Raw genomic sequence first — 12,609 nt, 5'->3', positions numbered from 1 at the left:
TGACTTCAATGGCCAACTCGGGGTCAACCAAACACGAGGCGATGTGCCTGCAGAAAATGTTTAATTCGAATGATGGCAAGAAAATGTTGTCCTTCAAAGCTTGTTTGATTTATGCCTATGGGAATGGACATCTGTTTAGATAAGCAATGATATCCAACATCGCAATCACCTCCCCATTTGTTGCTGCGAGAAAAAGCTGAGTAACTAAAAAACCTCGCTTGGTGATTCTAGCTGTCAGAAGCGATTATCACGCCGTAAGCAAATTGTTTGCTTTATCGACAAAAAATACCACTAGAATAAGATAGTATAACGATTCCGGTAGACTTTGCAAAGTGGTAAAGCTAATGCATCTCGTAAGGCTTGCCATGGCGGTAAGGAGACCCCGCACTACCGATATCGCGCCTTTCGGGCCCCGTATTTATGACTCCGAGACTATATAATTTTCATCTTCTTCAGTTCAGTATTTGCGTTCTTCTCTCACTCAACGAATTAACTCTTACCTCAAATCTTTAGGAATCGGCACTGATTTTCGTTTTTCATTTAAGGTCATGGCTCGCGATGCAAATCCTACAGTTGGAGAGGAGCTTACCACCTTCCATCCCACTCTTGGTTCCCAAGTCTCACAAAACTTGACATTGTTCCACGACGTCGAGCCAACCGTGACTTCTCGATCAAGACTCGACTACACTTTTCCCGAAGGTGGCACCAAAGCATGGCTCGTTGTGACTGGATCATTCTGCATCATTTGGGGCACTTTCGGTTTGATTTCTTCAGTTGGTCTTTTTCAAGCCTATTGGAAAAGTCATCAACTCTCGAACTATTCTAATGGAGATATTGGTTGGATCCCCGCAGTCAACATATTTTTCAACTTATTCCTCGGTGTCCAAATAGGGCCACTATTCGACCGATATGGCCCAAAATGGTTGATTCTTACCGGGAGTTTGCTCTACGTCGTCAGTTTATTGCTCCTTGCTGAATGCACCAAGTACTGGCATTTCATGCTCGCTTACGGAATCTTGAATGGCGTCAGTGGTGCTCTTCTCACGACGACTGCTTTGTCCGTCATTGCCCACTGGTTTGAGAGAAAGCGGGGTATGGCAAGTGGAATTGCTTTTGTGGGATCGAGCATTGGTGGAATTACCTTCCCCTTGATCCTGAAGCCGGTATTCCAAAAGTTTAGCTGGGCATGGTCTCTAAGAATTGTGGCATTGATATGCTTGATACTCATGGCTGTTGGTAACATCTGCATTCGAGGTCGACTACCGCCACGGAAGAATGGTGGCGCAATCGATCTCAGATGCTTCTTAGACGCACGTTTCTCATGGGCGACAGTTGGGGTTGCTTGTGAGTATTTACTATCACTCGTCCTTTGCTCTTACTTGATTTACTGACTGGCTTTTGACATAGGCTTCGAGTTTGTGCTTTTCGGTGCTCTCGGTCTCATTCCAACCTACTCTTTATCTCAAGGCTTCAGTAACCAAACAGGATTCAACATCATTGCAATTCTGAACGCGTAAGACGCTTTGTCATAGTATATAGATAGAGTCTGACACAGTGCAGTGGCTCCGCCCTCGGTCGCTCGTTTTCTGGGTACATCTCAGACCGCATTGGTCGATTCAACACGATGCTTCTCACCCTTATCTGGACTCTCATCGTCACCCTAGGGCTTTGGTTACCCATTGGTGACAATCTTGTCATGTTCTACGTCTTTGCTCCTCTGTTTGGTTTTGGTTCAGGGAGTATCATCAGCATGGCCCCAGTATGTCTTGGCCAGCTTTGTCGCGCTGATGAGTATGGTCAATATTATGGAACATCTTACTCAGTCGTTGCTTTTGCGTGAGTGACCCATTACCTTTCCGAGAGTGATGCTGAATATCTTGCAGAACAATGGTATGTATTCCAGTTGGCGGAGAGTTATTGCCGCGCATTGGAGCAACTGGCTTTGTGGCATTCTTTAGTGGCATCCTTGTTGTTGCCACAGCCAGCTTTATCATGGCAAGGTGGGCCTCACTAGAATATCGTTGGCACTGGGCTGCAAAAATATGAAGAGTTCTAATGGCCTCGAGAATGGTGGGGTATGGGGGATTCGTAGTGTAACGCTGATCAGGCCACTGTGGATTGCTCTCTCTGTGGAAAAGCGCAGGCCGACGGTCAAATCAAAAACAAGAACCCCAAGAGCAGATGGCGGAAACAAAAATTGGTTTGAACAGCTTGTTTACGCGATGATTATTAGGAAGCAACTCGAAATTGAGGTTGATATCCGAAGCCGGCAATACAGTCGCCTCGTTTTCCCCAAATTGAACTCTGGGCGTGTTAAAGTGCTGGCTGACCAGCTTGCCAAGTAAATTTTGAATGTTCGAACTTCGAATACGCTAGCTTTCCAGTGTCCGGCGCGATTAAACCCACATTTGTTCATTCCATTACCACGAAATTTAATCCAATTAAAATATTACACCAGGCCGACCTCTGGAGCATATACAACCACAGGCTTGCAGTTATTTGTAGTAATCGGAAATAACTGTTGAATTGAAGTCAGCTTCCGGCTTTGCACATGCACTGCTCGGATTTCCGTGGTCACATGATGGTTCTTCTCAGTACCCTGTGATTCACATTCCCTGCAAGTTAGCACGATTTAGAAGGGATTTCAGAAAGTTATGAATACATACATAATAGCCATACAGTAGCCATAATAACTACCATATCCCCCTTGTTGGCTGGTAAGTTGGCCGATCTAGTGAGATCTCCCCAATTTGAAGACCCTTTATTGTTTGTTCTCGCTTAGCCCCTGAACTGTGGATGCGCCTCGCTTCTTCCTTTCACCTGATACTGCTTGATCCATTAGCCAGTACTCAAATCAGTGTAATTCGCTCGGGATTAGCCCCGCTTTGAAAACATACCATGCTAGCTGCAAGGCTCTAAAATTAGTGTTTTGCATTATCAGCTTGCCTTCTGCATTCCGTCGAAGCACATACTTCTTTCTTTGGGAAGACAAAGGATAAGAGAAAAAGCCACGCGATGACGCATAGTTATTAGAAATTGGGCATAGATAACAATCGTTGATTGCCTTTTGAGCTCAGTTGGAAAGCTCAAGCATAATTACGAACACTTCCCTCAGCCTTTGATCTCTTCTATCAATCGTCCCACCTTTCATGCCATAAATCAAGCTCAAGAACAAGATACAGATTCTGAGATAAAGAATGCTGTATTTAACATTGGATATTTTAGGGAAGAATTACTAACGATATAGTCAAAGAAACGATTTCAGTATTAATTTAGCTCGCAACTAACCGTCTCGTGGAAAGTAAAGGCAGACATGTTCCTAGCAGCCAATTATTGTCTGTCTTTTACTTCGTTTCTCAAAAGTTATAGAATAAGGAGTATAGAGGTCTTCTTCAACAGTAAAATTTTACAAAAACACGAAACTACCCTCTTCGCCTTTTATGTCAAGGTCAACCATCATCAACAATGACTGCAAGAACGCGAGCCCACACTCCAACGGAAAAGTAACGAGAGGTTCCAAGCGTAATGGAACATGGATCTGGCAAGGCAGATGAAGTCAAGTTCATAGAGAGTACAGAAGCTCGAAACGTGAATAATGCAACAGCGGCACCTACTGTTGACGTCGAGGATGATAGAAAGCCTCCGGAGGTAGGTCAAGAAGCGAGCCGGGGCATCAATGCACAACTCTCAATCATCGAATCATGCACTCAAGCAGGTACGAGTCATGTCTCTCGCCTCTAAATATTCCAGGAACTCAAAATACTTCGGTACACACTCTTAGAAGTGCAAGTAAGCTGACAAGAACTTCAGATCGCCGATCTCCAAGCACGACCACTGTCCATTTCAATGCCAAGAACAACAACTTTAAGGCAGCTCCGAATATCCCTGATGATATAGTCTTCATGATCCTGGGTCTTTTACAAACCAAGACGCTTTTGTCCGCTCGACTCGTTTCGAAAGCCTTCTCCGAGCTAGGTGCCGGCTTGCTCTTTCCGACATTTGTTCTCAAACCCAATGGAGACGAATTTGGTCGTATCAAGGCCGTTGCTGCGCATCCTCATCACGTTAACGAAATCAAGAGCATAAGAGTTGAAAGCGGCACGGTAGATATTTACCACATCGTTGAGGGGCTTGTTTTCGCATGGGTTTGGGATTACAACCACATATTCAGCCCACTAAGATTCGCTGCCGGGTACTCTAGCCAGGAATATGAGAGCAATAGGCACTCTGCAAATTCAAGAATACGCACGATGGAATTCTGCTTGGCGCTCACTTCGACAAGACTACAAGGATTTGGACCTGCTGGTACCTGTTTTACAGAAACTTCCAAACTTGAATTCTATTGTCATTGCACGCAGAGTGTGCAGTTTTAAGAGTGACTCTCTCATCGGAGCATTTTTTGAGGGCAGTTCCAACTCAAATTTTGAGCAAGCAAATGCAGAATTTGCAGCGATTCTTGTAGCAATCAACATGTGCATGAAGGATTGAGGACAGAGATTGGATGCTATGTTGGGGTACTTGTATGCTGCGTGGGATCTTACACAGTGTGAATAGATCATGTATGGGTGGTTTAACTTGAAATGGCGTGCTCTGAATCCAGGTTTGGGGTGAGGAATCGGGCCAAGGAGCAATGAGGACGAATTATCCACCTGGCAGCTTCAGTAGCAAAATGTCTTGCCGACTCAGCAATGCTATTATAATAATATACAGCTTTGTATATGGTTTCGGTTAATCGAGTATATGTCGAGAATTTAAGTTGAGCAAAAGTCAACAACAGGTGATAGTGACACGGACTTCAAGACATGGACCGACTTGTTCTGTGATATTGCTGGTCCTATGAGACTTCGAGCACGATTGGAAAACATGTTAAAAAACCATTCAGCTGTAGAGATGATCTGCGCACAAGTGATCAGCATATTTGCGGCATCTCTAGAATCAGTAATCCGTCTGACCTGCCAAGCTTCTAGTAAACATGCTAAACGAGGCCGTCCTGTTTCTAGCAAACGGATACTCCCTTCCAGCCAACCGACAGCTTAGTGATCTGTCAGTTTTCATGCCGAACACCCATACGCGGAATATTGGGATGCGCCACCTGCGTATGAAGCAAACCGAGGTCGACGATCGAATGAAGCACCTGGAAACCACAGATCTGCATGCAGTTATATCTAACAAGTACCTCAGTCCGGCCAACATATCAAGTTGTCCATTTAATCTTATAGTAATTTGCCACTCACTATGGGAATTCGATCGAGATTAAGAGCGCTGTCAAGCAGTGGACGACGCTCACCATCCCCTCACCCACCATCTCAAACACCATCCCAACCGCCACCACCAGCACAAACCTTCGGACCTCTCCCAGCCAATCTCCCGGAACCCATAATCCTCACAGTCAGCTCACCACTACCATCAATCACAATCCTCACCCAAGCCATCGACTCCAAACCTGTTTTCCAGATCGACGAATCTTCGACACGCTTCGTCACTCATATCCCAACCAATCAACCACTAGGCTCTGTCATTGCCGGAGCAGACAACAACCTAACGATCAACCACCCCGCAACAAGCACAGCGATAACATACAAAGATGATTTGAGACCTCCCCCATGGTTCCAGGGATTGTACGGCAACGCCGTTTACTGGAATATCCCCGCCTGCAACGAATGGCAAGCTACCATACACTGCGAGATCGTTGATGGAATCGACCATCCAAACGATGAAGAAGATCTTGCTATGGCTGTCATTCTTGACAGTAAATTAAGGAAAGGTCGGATCGAGATCAGGAAGCAAATGACTAAATACGAAATGGACTTCTTACTTCTCACTGCGTTGGCGGAGATTGAAGATCTGAAAAAGAAGATGGCTGCGATAGTAACTCAAGCGGCTGCTGCACCTGGACGTTCTGGAGGCGGCAAGGTGTCGGCTGGTCAATATCTGAGTGTCATGAACAATGCGATGCATTTTGCAAATCAAGCTGCGCATGCAGGAGGGTATGGTGGAGACTCTGGAGAAGGCTATTCTGGTGATTCAGGAGGTGGAGGAGGTGGTGGTGGAGACGGAGGTGGAGGAGGCGGAGGAGGATTCTAGACTTGAAGGACAGACTAGATTTCTTTGGATATTAAATCAAAAAGCCTGGTTTGTGGAAAACGGATTCCAATATCGTTAGCACAACCGGCTTCCGCACTTTTGTTGACAGAGAATCCTCGTTACACAGGACCACATAACTTGACCTCGCTTCGCTCTAGCGTTCTCGCAGACATCAGCTTCTCAACCCAGCTTTTCACTGCTACACAATCAGATAAGCTCATAGCCGTCGGCATCGCCGCTCTCATCGCATCTTGCGCAGTTTTGTTATCGATCGAAGAGGGTTTATTGCTCCTTCTCAAATGTTCTTCGCTTGTAAAAGTGGCAATGACTTTGATTCTTCACATAAGCTACCAGCTGAAATCATAACTCCATCCCGCTATGCGAGGTAAACACCCTTACACCAAGCCCGCCAAATCCATTCCCAGTCCATCCACATCAATCATATACGTAACGAAGCACAATCACAACACCAAATGCCAGTACCAAAGTCCTACTTGCGACCTCTGGCAAGAAGTTTCTCTCCCAGCTCAGCAACAGCATTCCCCCACGCCTCCTTTGTAGCATGGCCCTTCTCTTCCACAACATCCCCACATCTGTTGAGAAGAAACTCTCCCATCTTCGGCTCGTTAAAACGCTCTCCGTACACAACTGTAGCTCGTGGTAATATCTCGACATCGATACCATTCTCACCAGATGTGCTTGTAAGCTGGAAGATGATCTCGACTTTGGTGGTTAGCGGACCGATGAGAAGAGATGATTTGATCGCGATGGAATCATCGGATGTCTTGCTGACGTCGGTCGGGCAGCTGATGGCGAGGAGGCGAATGTCATCGACAACTTTGCTTGCCTTGTTCCACGATACACTGACCGCGTTGAGGAGATCTTTGACCTGGGTTTTGCTTTGAGGTAAGCCGCGAATGTGATCGCGTATACTCTGGAGGAAGAAATCCTTCTCTGCAGTCAATGGGAGTGGTTTCAACTCTCTACTAGCGCCGATGTACCACAGATCAATTCGTGAGTTCACGGGTGGTTTGGCTGGACTGCTCGAATTGGTTGTTAGAAAGGAAGATGCGTCAAACACCAGTTCAATCTCTTTCCGATAGGTCATTGAGGTCGTCGTGCCTGAAACGCCAGTGATTGTCCAGCCATGTTCCTTCTCGATCGCGTCAACTTTGCCTTTAGATTTGTTAGCTTCATCAACGGCAACAAGAATGATTAACTTACCCTTCAAGACACTTATCTCACTCGAAGTCCAGCCTCGACATTCTTCTCTGATCTTTTCCGCTTCACGGATTTCTTCCAAGCATGCCTGCTTACGTTCATTTCCTGCCTCAATCTCCGACTCTTTACCCTCCAGTTGCCTTCGCAAGTCCGCGATCAATTGCTTCTTTGCTTCAACATCTGCATCTACGGCAATCAGCTGTTGACGAGCATCGCCGAGCTCTTCTTGGTCGCAATTGGCGATTTCTTCGGCTGCCGACTGGAGGTCAGCTTCCTCTCGCTGAAGCTTTTCGGCCCGTCGGATTAGCTCTGGAAGAACTGCTTCAAGCAGCTCTTGTTGATGATCAAGAATTTCCTCGTCTTCGATCATTCCCTCAGCGGTCTTAAAGAGCCCTTCCTTCAAAGTGCCAAGGAGAGTCATTCTCCAGTCGTACCATAGACCCTTACTTAACAGTCTGGCATGGGTTTTGACGTTCTTGAGCTGATTGTCCATTACGACCTTCATATCCGGGGTGGCTGAAATATACTCGCGGAACAAAGGAGGATTCTCTTCAAAGGTTTCGGTCTCGATCTCGCGGACTGTTTTGCGCCCTTCGGAGATATATCTCTTAAGTTCTTGGCAAGCCTAGAAAGGTCAGAAGCAGTCAAAATATGCATTCGTCAACTTACATGTTGGAACAACTCAAGCATGGGAATGGTAGCAGCACCGGCGGCAACACAGTCTTCGAGAGCCACATCTTTATCGTCTTCAAGGGCTTTGGTAGACGATCTAGGTGCAATGGTGTGTCTTCGCTTGGTCGTCGTTAATTCCATGAAGCGAATGCTGGTCATGTTTAGGAAATCTTGGAGTTGAATCCGATCATCACCGAAGCTGTCCTCGTCGACTTGAGGCTCTTCCACGGGTGATTTCTCAACAGGTGGGCCAATGTGTAGGCCAGATTGGCCGGCTTCCACATCTTTAAATCGACCTTGGTGACGAGGAGTTGTGACTTTACTCTTCTCCGGAGAGATAACCGTGCTGGGAGTGGATGAGGCTTCTTCCATACTTTTACGAGAAGCTCGGGTGACCCTTCCAGTTGTAGTCTCCGCTTTTGATGGAGGTGCTTGCAACTTGACACCTTTGACTGGACTTCCTTGGTGGCCTTTCAGACGCTTTACCCCTCCATTGTCTTCATCATCTTCGTCGTCGTCCAATTCAGCGGGACGTTTGCCAAGGATACCTTTCGCAGCACCAACATGCAGGCTCTTGCGACCTCTCAAAGGATTCTTCTTCTTTGGTGTCAAACTTTGGATCATCTCCTTCAGGTTAAGAGTCACATCCTTCTCCTCTCCATTTATATCTGCCTCTCGCTCCATGATTTTACGGCCATTTTCTCGATCTTCTTCTTGCTCACGCTCCCTGTCAAGTTCCTCCTCCATGGCACGGGGATCCTCAAAACGTACAACAGCTGCAGGAGCTTCTCCAAGCTGGCTAGGGATGAAAGATCGAGCCTGATCTCCGATGGACCCACGGCGGTCAAGTAGTGCCGCTACTCGTGGAGAACCAAGTCCGGTCTTGTCAAGACCAACACCAGAAGACCGCCTTGGCTGTGGTGTTAGAATAAAGCTTGGAGTAGCGGCCCCAGTGAACTTGTCTTTTTGGAAAAGTTTGTTGGGAGTCGCAACCTTTCTGCCTTTTGCAGACTGTGGAGTGGACGCAGCTGCTTTGATTTCATCCTTGAAGAGCCTCTTGGGGGATGAGGTGCGCATGACAACATTTTTGGAAGGAGGAGTCTTGCTAGGGGTAGTTGCACGGGCAGGTTGGGGCGTTATTTGCTTCGAAGGGGTTGCTGGCTTCTTGAGGGGTGTACCGCCAGAGCTAAGTCTGGACTTGGGAGTGGTGGACTGTCGTGATTCTGCACTTCGACGAAGACCCTTTCCTCTGAAGCCCGCAAGGCTTGGACTTCCAGTTTCTGATGCGACCGTATGAGTTGGCGCAGGAGGCTTTGGTGGTGAGTTTGATGGCACATCTGCGCGGAAGGGAGAGCTGCCGAAGTCCGACTCCATTTCCATTATCTTCTTTGCTTGCGAGCGACTCCCTGTGCTTCGTTGAGGCGGGAGTATGCCACCCAGCGCTGTAGTCATGTCCATGCCCATGGTAACATCTTGCTCACTGGTGGTTTCCGCAATAGATGGCATGATACCTCCCATAGCTACAGTCATGTCCATGGTCTCGTCTTCTGCAGCAGATTCTAGGCTCTGCCTATTCCGCTTGCTTTGGGCTTTTGACTTCGCTGCCATTGACGCTCTTCTTCCTGATCTAGTAGTCTGAGCTACTGGGGGAAGTACACCACCAACAGCAGTCGTGAATTCCATAGTCATATCCTCGTCATCTGGCGAGGAGGCTTCCTCTCGTGCGGGCTGAATGCCTCCAATTGCCATTGTGAGATCCATGGTTTCGTCACCCATCGATGATTCGTCGGCAGATGATCTTCTTCGAGTGCTTTGGCGACGATTTCCGGGAATGGACTTTCGTCTCGACGTTGGCGCTTTTGCTGCGTCGTTCGATATGATACCACCAAAAACACGAGTGACGTCCATTGACATCTCATCATCTTCGGGCTTTTGCTCGGGCATGATGCGGCCAACAGCTTTGGTCATATCCATGGTGATATCCATCGTGATGTCTTCTCCCTCCGGTTGTTCTGCGGCTTGCTGTGCTCCAGCTTTAAATGCGGGAGAGAATGGATTTAGGTTCTCCTGGTCGTTTAGAGACTCAAGAGCCGGGTTCTTCTTCGACCACGGAGCAAAAGATGCCACCACCTCCTCCTCTTCCACTACACCCTCGTCCCCATTCTCATCAAAATCGATACCTTGAGTACCAGCTTGACGAGCAGCCTCTCTAAGAGCCTCGTCCAATCGACTGGAACCTGTGCTATCGCCCGACGCCATGGATGCCATTGACATGTTCGTAGTTTCTCCACCGTCCATGCTCATCAAAGTGCCATCATCGTCACCGGAGTCACTGTTCGAATTAGAGCCATCGTCCTCAATTATTTCCTCAGCATCGCCTGTTGAGCTACCGCTGAATGGACTCGAGGAGAACCCCTCGTCATCGGGGTTATTGAAGTTCATAGGTGGTATACCAGAGCTTCGACGACGCTTCTTTTGGTGCAAGTCGCGTTGGTGGGCCGGGCTTGCTGTAACAGTCTCCTCTTCGACCTGCTCAGGCGGTGTAGATGGAGGCTCTGAAGCATCAGAGCCAGCAGGTTCAGACGATCGAGAGTGTGGTGACCCTACAGAGCCACCTGATGCAGAAGATGCTCGTCGAGTCGAGTTGGTTGAGTTTGACGAAGTGGTAGAATCCTGGTATTCAACAACAACATCCCAGGTGTGAAGTGTAGCTTCTGGCGCAAATGATACTCTGCGATTGGCCAGTGACTTCCGTCGAGCATCTCGTCGTGATATTATTTCCTTCTCTAATTCCTTCCTCTCCTTCTCCTCCCGTTCGCGTGCAGCTGCTTGTTGTTCCTCCTCTGTTCGTAAGGTCACTCTGGTCTCGTTTACGGCAGGACTTCCAGATATCTCGAAAGGATTAGCAAGTTTCTCTGCTCCCGATACAGTTGCGCCAGGTACTTGGACGTCGAAATCGATCAGATTGTCCGTCTTCTGAGCCGATGGCGGGGTTGTCTTCTTTGGACTCTTGCGCGTCGAAATATGCGCCGGAATTTCTCGAAGGGGTGGCATAGTAGGTTTGAGAATGGACTTTGGAGGAGGATGGGGAACGGAAGCTAAAGACTACATTGAAGTCAGCTGGGGTGTGTTCTGCTGCCATGCCATGTCATTCTCCACGTACCTTGCGCCTGTTTCCTGTAGTATCTTTCAGAGCATCCAATCCGCCAGGACCAATGCTCTTACTGCGCGATTTCCTCGAGGACTTCTCGATAGGCAACGCCTTTTTGCCAGTCAAAGCTCCAATATCTGCAGTCATGTTTTCTTGATCCATACTTTGCGACGACGGGATATGGGCCAGTGACTTTCTTGACTTCGGTCGCGTTGCTGGCAGGGTGACTTCTTCTCGTGAAGCCATGATTGAAAGTGAGTGAGCTTCAAGCTCGAGAACTCATGCGCGAGTTTTGGTTCAATTGATCATATAGCGGTGGTACGATCAAGTTGGTGGATGACATTGAAAAGCTGGGATCGGTTGCTGGGCTTCTCAGAGTCACGTAAACAAAACAAACAGAAGCTTGCAGCGCGTTGAGCCAGGCACCAATGAGCTTCTCGTGAGGCAGGACCAGCCCGCCGCCAAGCCACTGCCCACTGCTAATTGCACTAATCTACCTTCAGCACTAGCGCATGTAGTCACGTGTCCCACAAATGCGTTAGCCGAGACTCGTGAAAATCCCTAAACCTTTTCTCCCACGACGAAGAACCCAACAACTCGACTTGCGACTCGACAACCACCGCAACCATGGCCACCGAATTGACCGTCCAGAGCGAGCGCGCTTACCAGAAGCAACCTCATATCTTCTTGAACTCCAAGTCCAAGTCGAAGTCCACCGCCGTCGGAAAGGGAGGCCGAAGATGGTACAAGGACGTTGGATTGGGATTCCGCACACCAAAGACTGCGATTGAGGGAAGCTACATCGGTACGTGGAATCTGCGGTCTTCGAAAAATATGGGAAGGATTGTGCGACAAATTTATGGGGTTCAGAAGAGGCGTAATGGGGGCGAGATCTATTGTTGACGTGGGCGACGACGTGCCGAGCGCATATTTTGAAATTTTCAAAACTGACTATCTTCCCCAACAGACAAGAAGTGCCCTTTCACCGGTCTCGTTTCCATCCGTGGCCGTATCTTGACCGGAACCGTTGTCTCCACCAAGATGCACAGAACCCTCATCATCCGTCGAGAATACCTCCACTTCATCCCAAAGTACGCCCGTTATGAGAAGAGACACAAGAACCTTGCTGCGCACGTCTCGCCAGCTTTCCGTGTTGAGGATGGTGATCAGGTCACCGTTGGACAATGCAGACCTTTGAGCAAGACCGTACGTACAAACGCGTTTTCGAACAAAATATTTTGGCGCCAAGAGTGAACGTTGCGAGGAGGATTGAAAGAAACGACATGCTAACATGCTTCTTACCAGGTCCGATTCAATGTTCTCCGCGTGCTTCCCCGAACTGGAAAGGCTGTCAAGCAGTTCAGCAAATTCTAAGCGCATTTCTTTTGGGTTTATGGGCTGCATGGGGTTTGTTTGCTACTTCGGGGCAAAGGGTTGTGAGATACAGGCTCTGCATAAAGTTGGCATGGGAAACACATGTG

General features: G+C 48.0%; 5 protein-coding genes across 5 annotated transcripts; 4 read left to right on the top strand and 1 right to left on the bottom strand.

Annotated features, from left to right (window-relative positions):
• The first annotated feature begins 436 nt into the window (after positions 1 to 436).
• Positions 437 to 2,464, top strand: ONS95_013717 (uncharacterized protein). Its single transcript, XM_058507359.1, has 4 exons — positions 437 to 1,344; positions 1,408 to 1,513; positions 1,561 to 1,836; positions 1,884 to 2,464. The coding sequence occupies exons 1-4, from the start codon at positions 549 to 551 to the stop codon at positions 2,044 to 2,046; spliced, it is 1,341 nt and encodes a 446-aa protein (XP_058356528.1). The 5' UTR covers positions 437 to 548; the 3' UTR covers positions 2,047 to 2,464.
• A 1,061-nt stretch (positions 2,465 to 3,525) lies between these two features.
• Positions 3,526 to 4,373, top strand: ONS95_013716 (uncharacterized protein; the record flags this gene model as incomplete). Its single annotated transcript, XM_058507358.1, has 2 exons — positions 3,526 to 3,715; positions 3,811 to 4,373. 2 exons carry the CDS (start codon positions 3,526 to 3,528, stop codon positions 4,371 to 4,373), a joined length of 753 nt encoding a protein of 250 aa, XP_058356527.1.
• An 862-nt stretch (positions 4,374 to 5,235) lies between these two features.
• ONS95_013715 (uncharacterized protein) lies at positions 5,236 to 6,269 on the top strand (the record flags this gene model as incomplete). The annotated part of the gene is made up of 1 exon (XM_058507357.1): positions 5,236 to 6,269. One exon carries the CDS (start codon positions 5,236 to 5,238, stop codon positions 6,082 to 6,084), a length of 849 nt encoding a protein of 282 aa, XP_058356526.1. The 3' UTR covers positions 6,085 to 6,269.
• Positions 6,270 to 6,352: 83 nt separating this feature from the next.
• ONS95_013714 (uncharacterized protein) lies at positions 6,353 to 11,478 on the bottom strand. The gene is made up of 4 exons (XM_058507356.1): positions 11,141 to 11,478; positions 7,975 to 11,082; positions 7,309 to 7,930; positions 6,353 to 7,260 (listed from the first exon to the last, which is right to left on the bottom strand). The coding sequence occupies exons 1-4, from the start codon at positions 11,372 to 11,374 to the stop codon at positions 6,575 to 6,577; spliced, it is 4,650 nt and encodes a 1,549-aa protein (XP_058356525.1). The 5' UTR covers positions 11,375 to 11,478; the 3' UTR covers positions 6,353 to 6,574.
• A 277-nt stretch (positions 11,479 to 11,755) lies between these two features.
• On the top strand, positions 11,756 to 12,502 carry RPS11A (ribosomal 40S subunit protein S11A; the record flags this gene model as incomplete). The annotated part of the gene is made up of 3 exons (XM_058507355.1): positions 11,756 to 11,933; positions 12,096 to 12,334; positions 12,434 to 12,502. 3 exons carry the CDS (start codon positions 11,756 to 11,758, stop codon positions 12,500 to 12,502), a joined length of 486 nt encoding a protein of 161 aa, XP_058356524.1.
• Positions 12,503 to 12,609: the final 107 nt, after the last annotated feature.

The sequence above is a fragment of the Cadophora gregata genome, assembly GCF_030347475.1.
Source record: "Cadophora gregata isolate MNR1 chromosome Unknown scaffold_8, whole genome shotgun sequence".
In the NCBI taxonomy this organism is placed as follows: Eukaryota; Fungi; Ascomycota; class Leotiomycetes; order Helotiales; family Ploettnerulaceae; genus Cadophora; species Cadophora gregata.
This window is presented reverse-complemented; position numbering and strand designations above follow the sequence as displayed.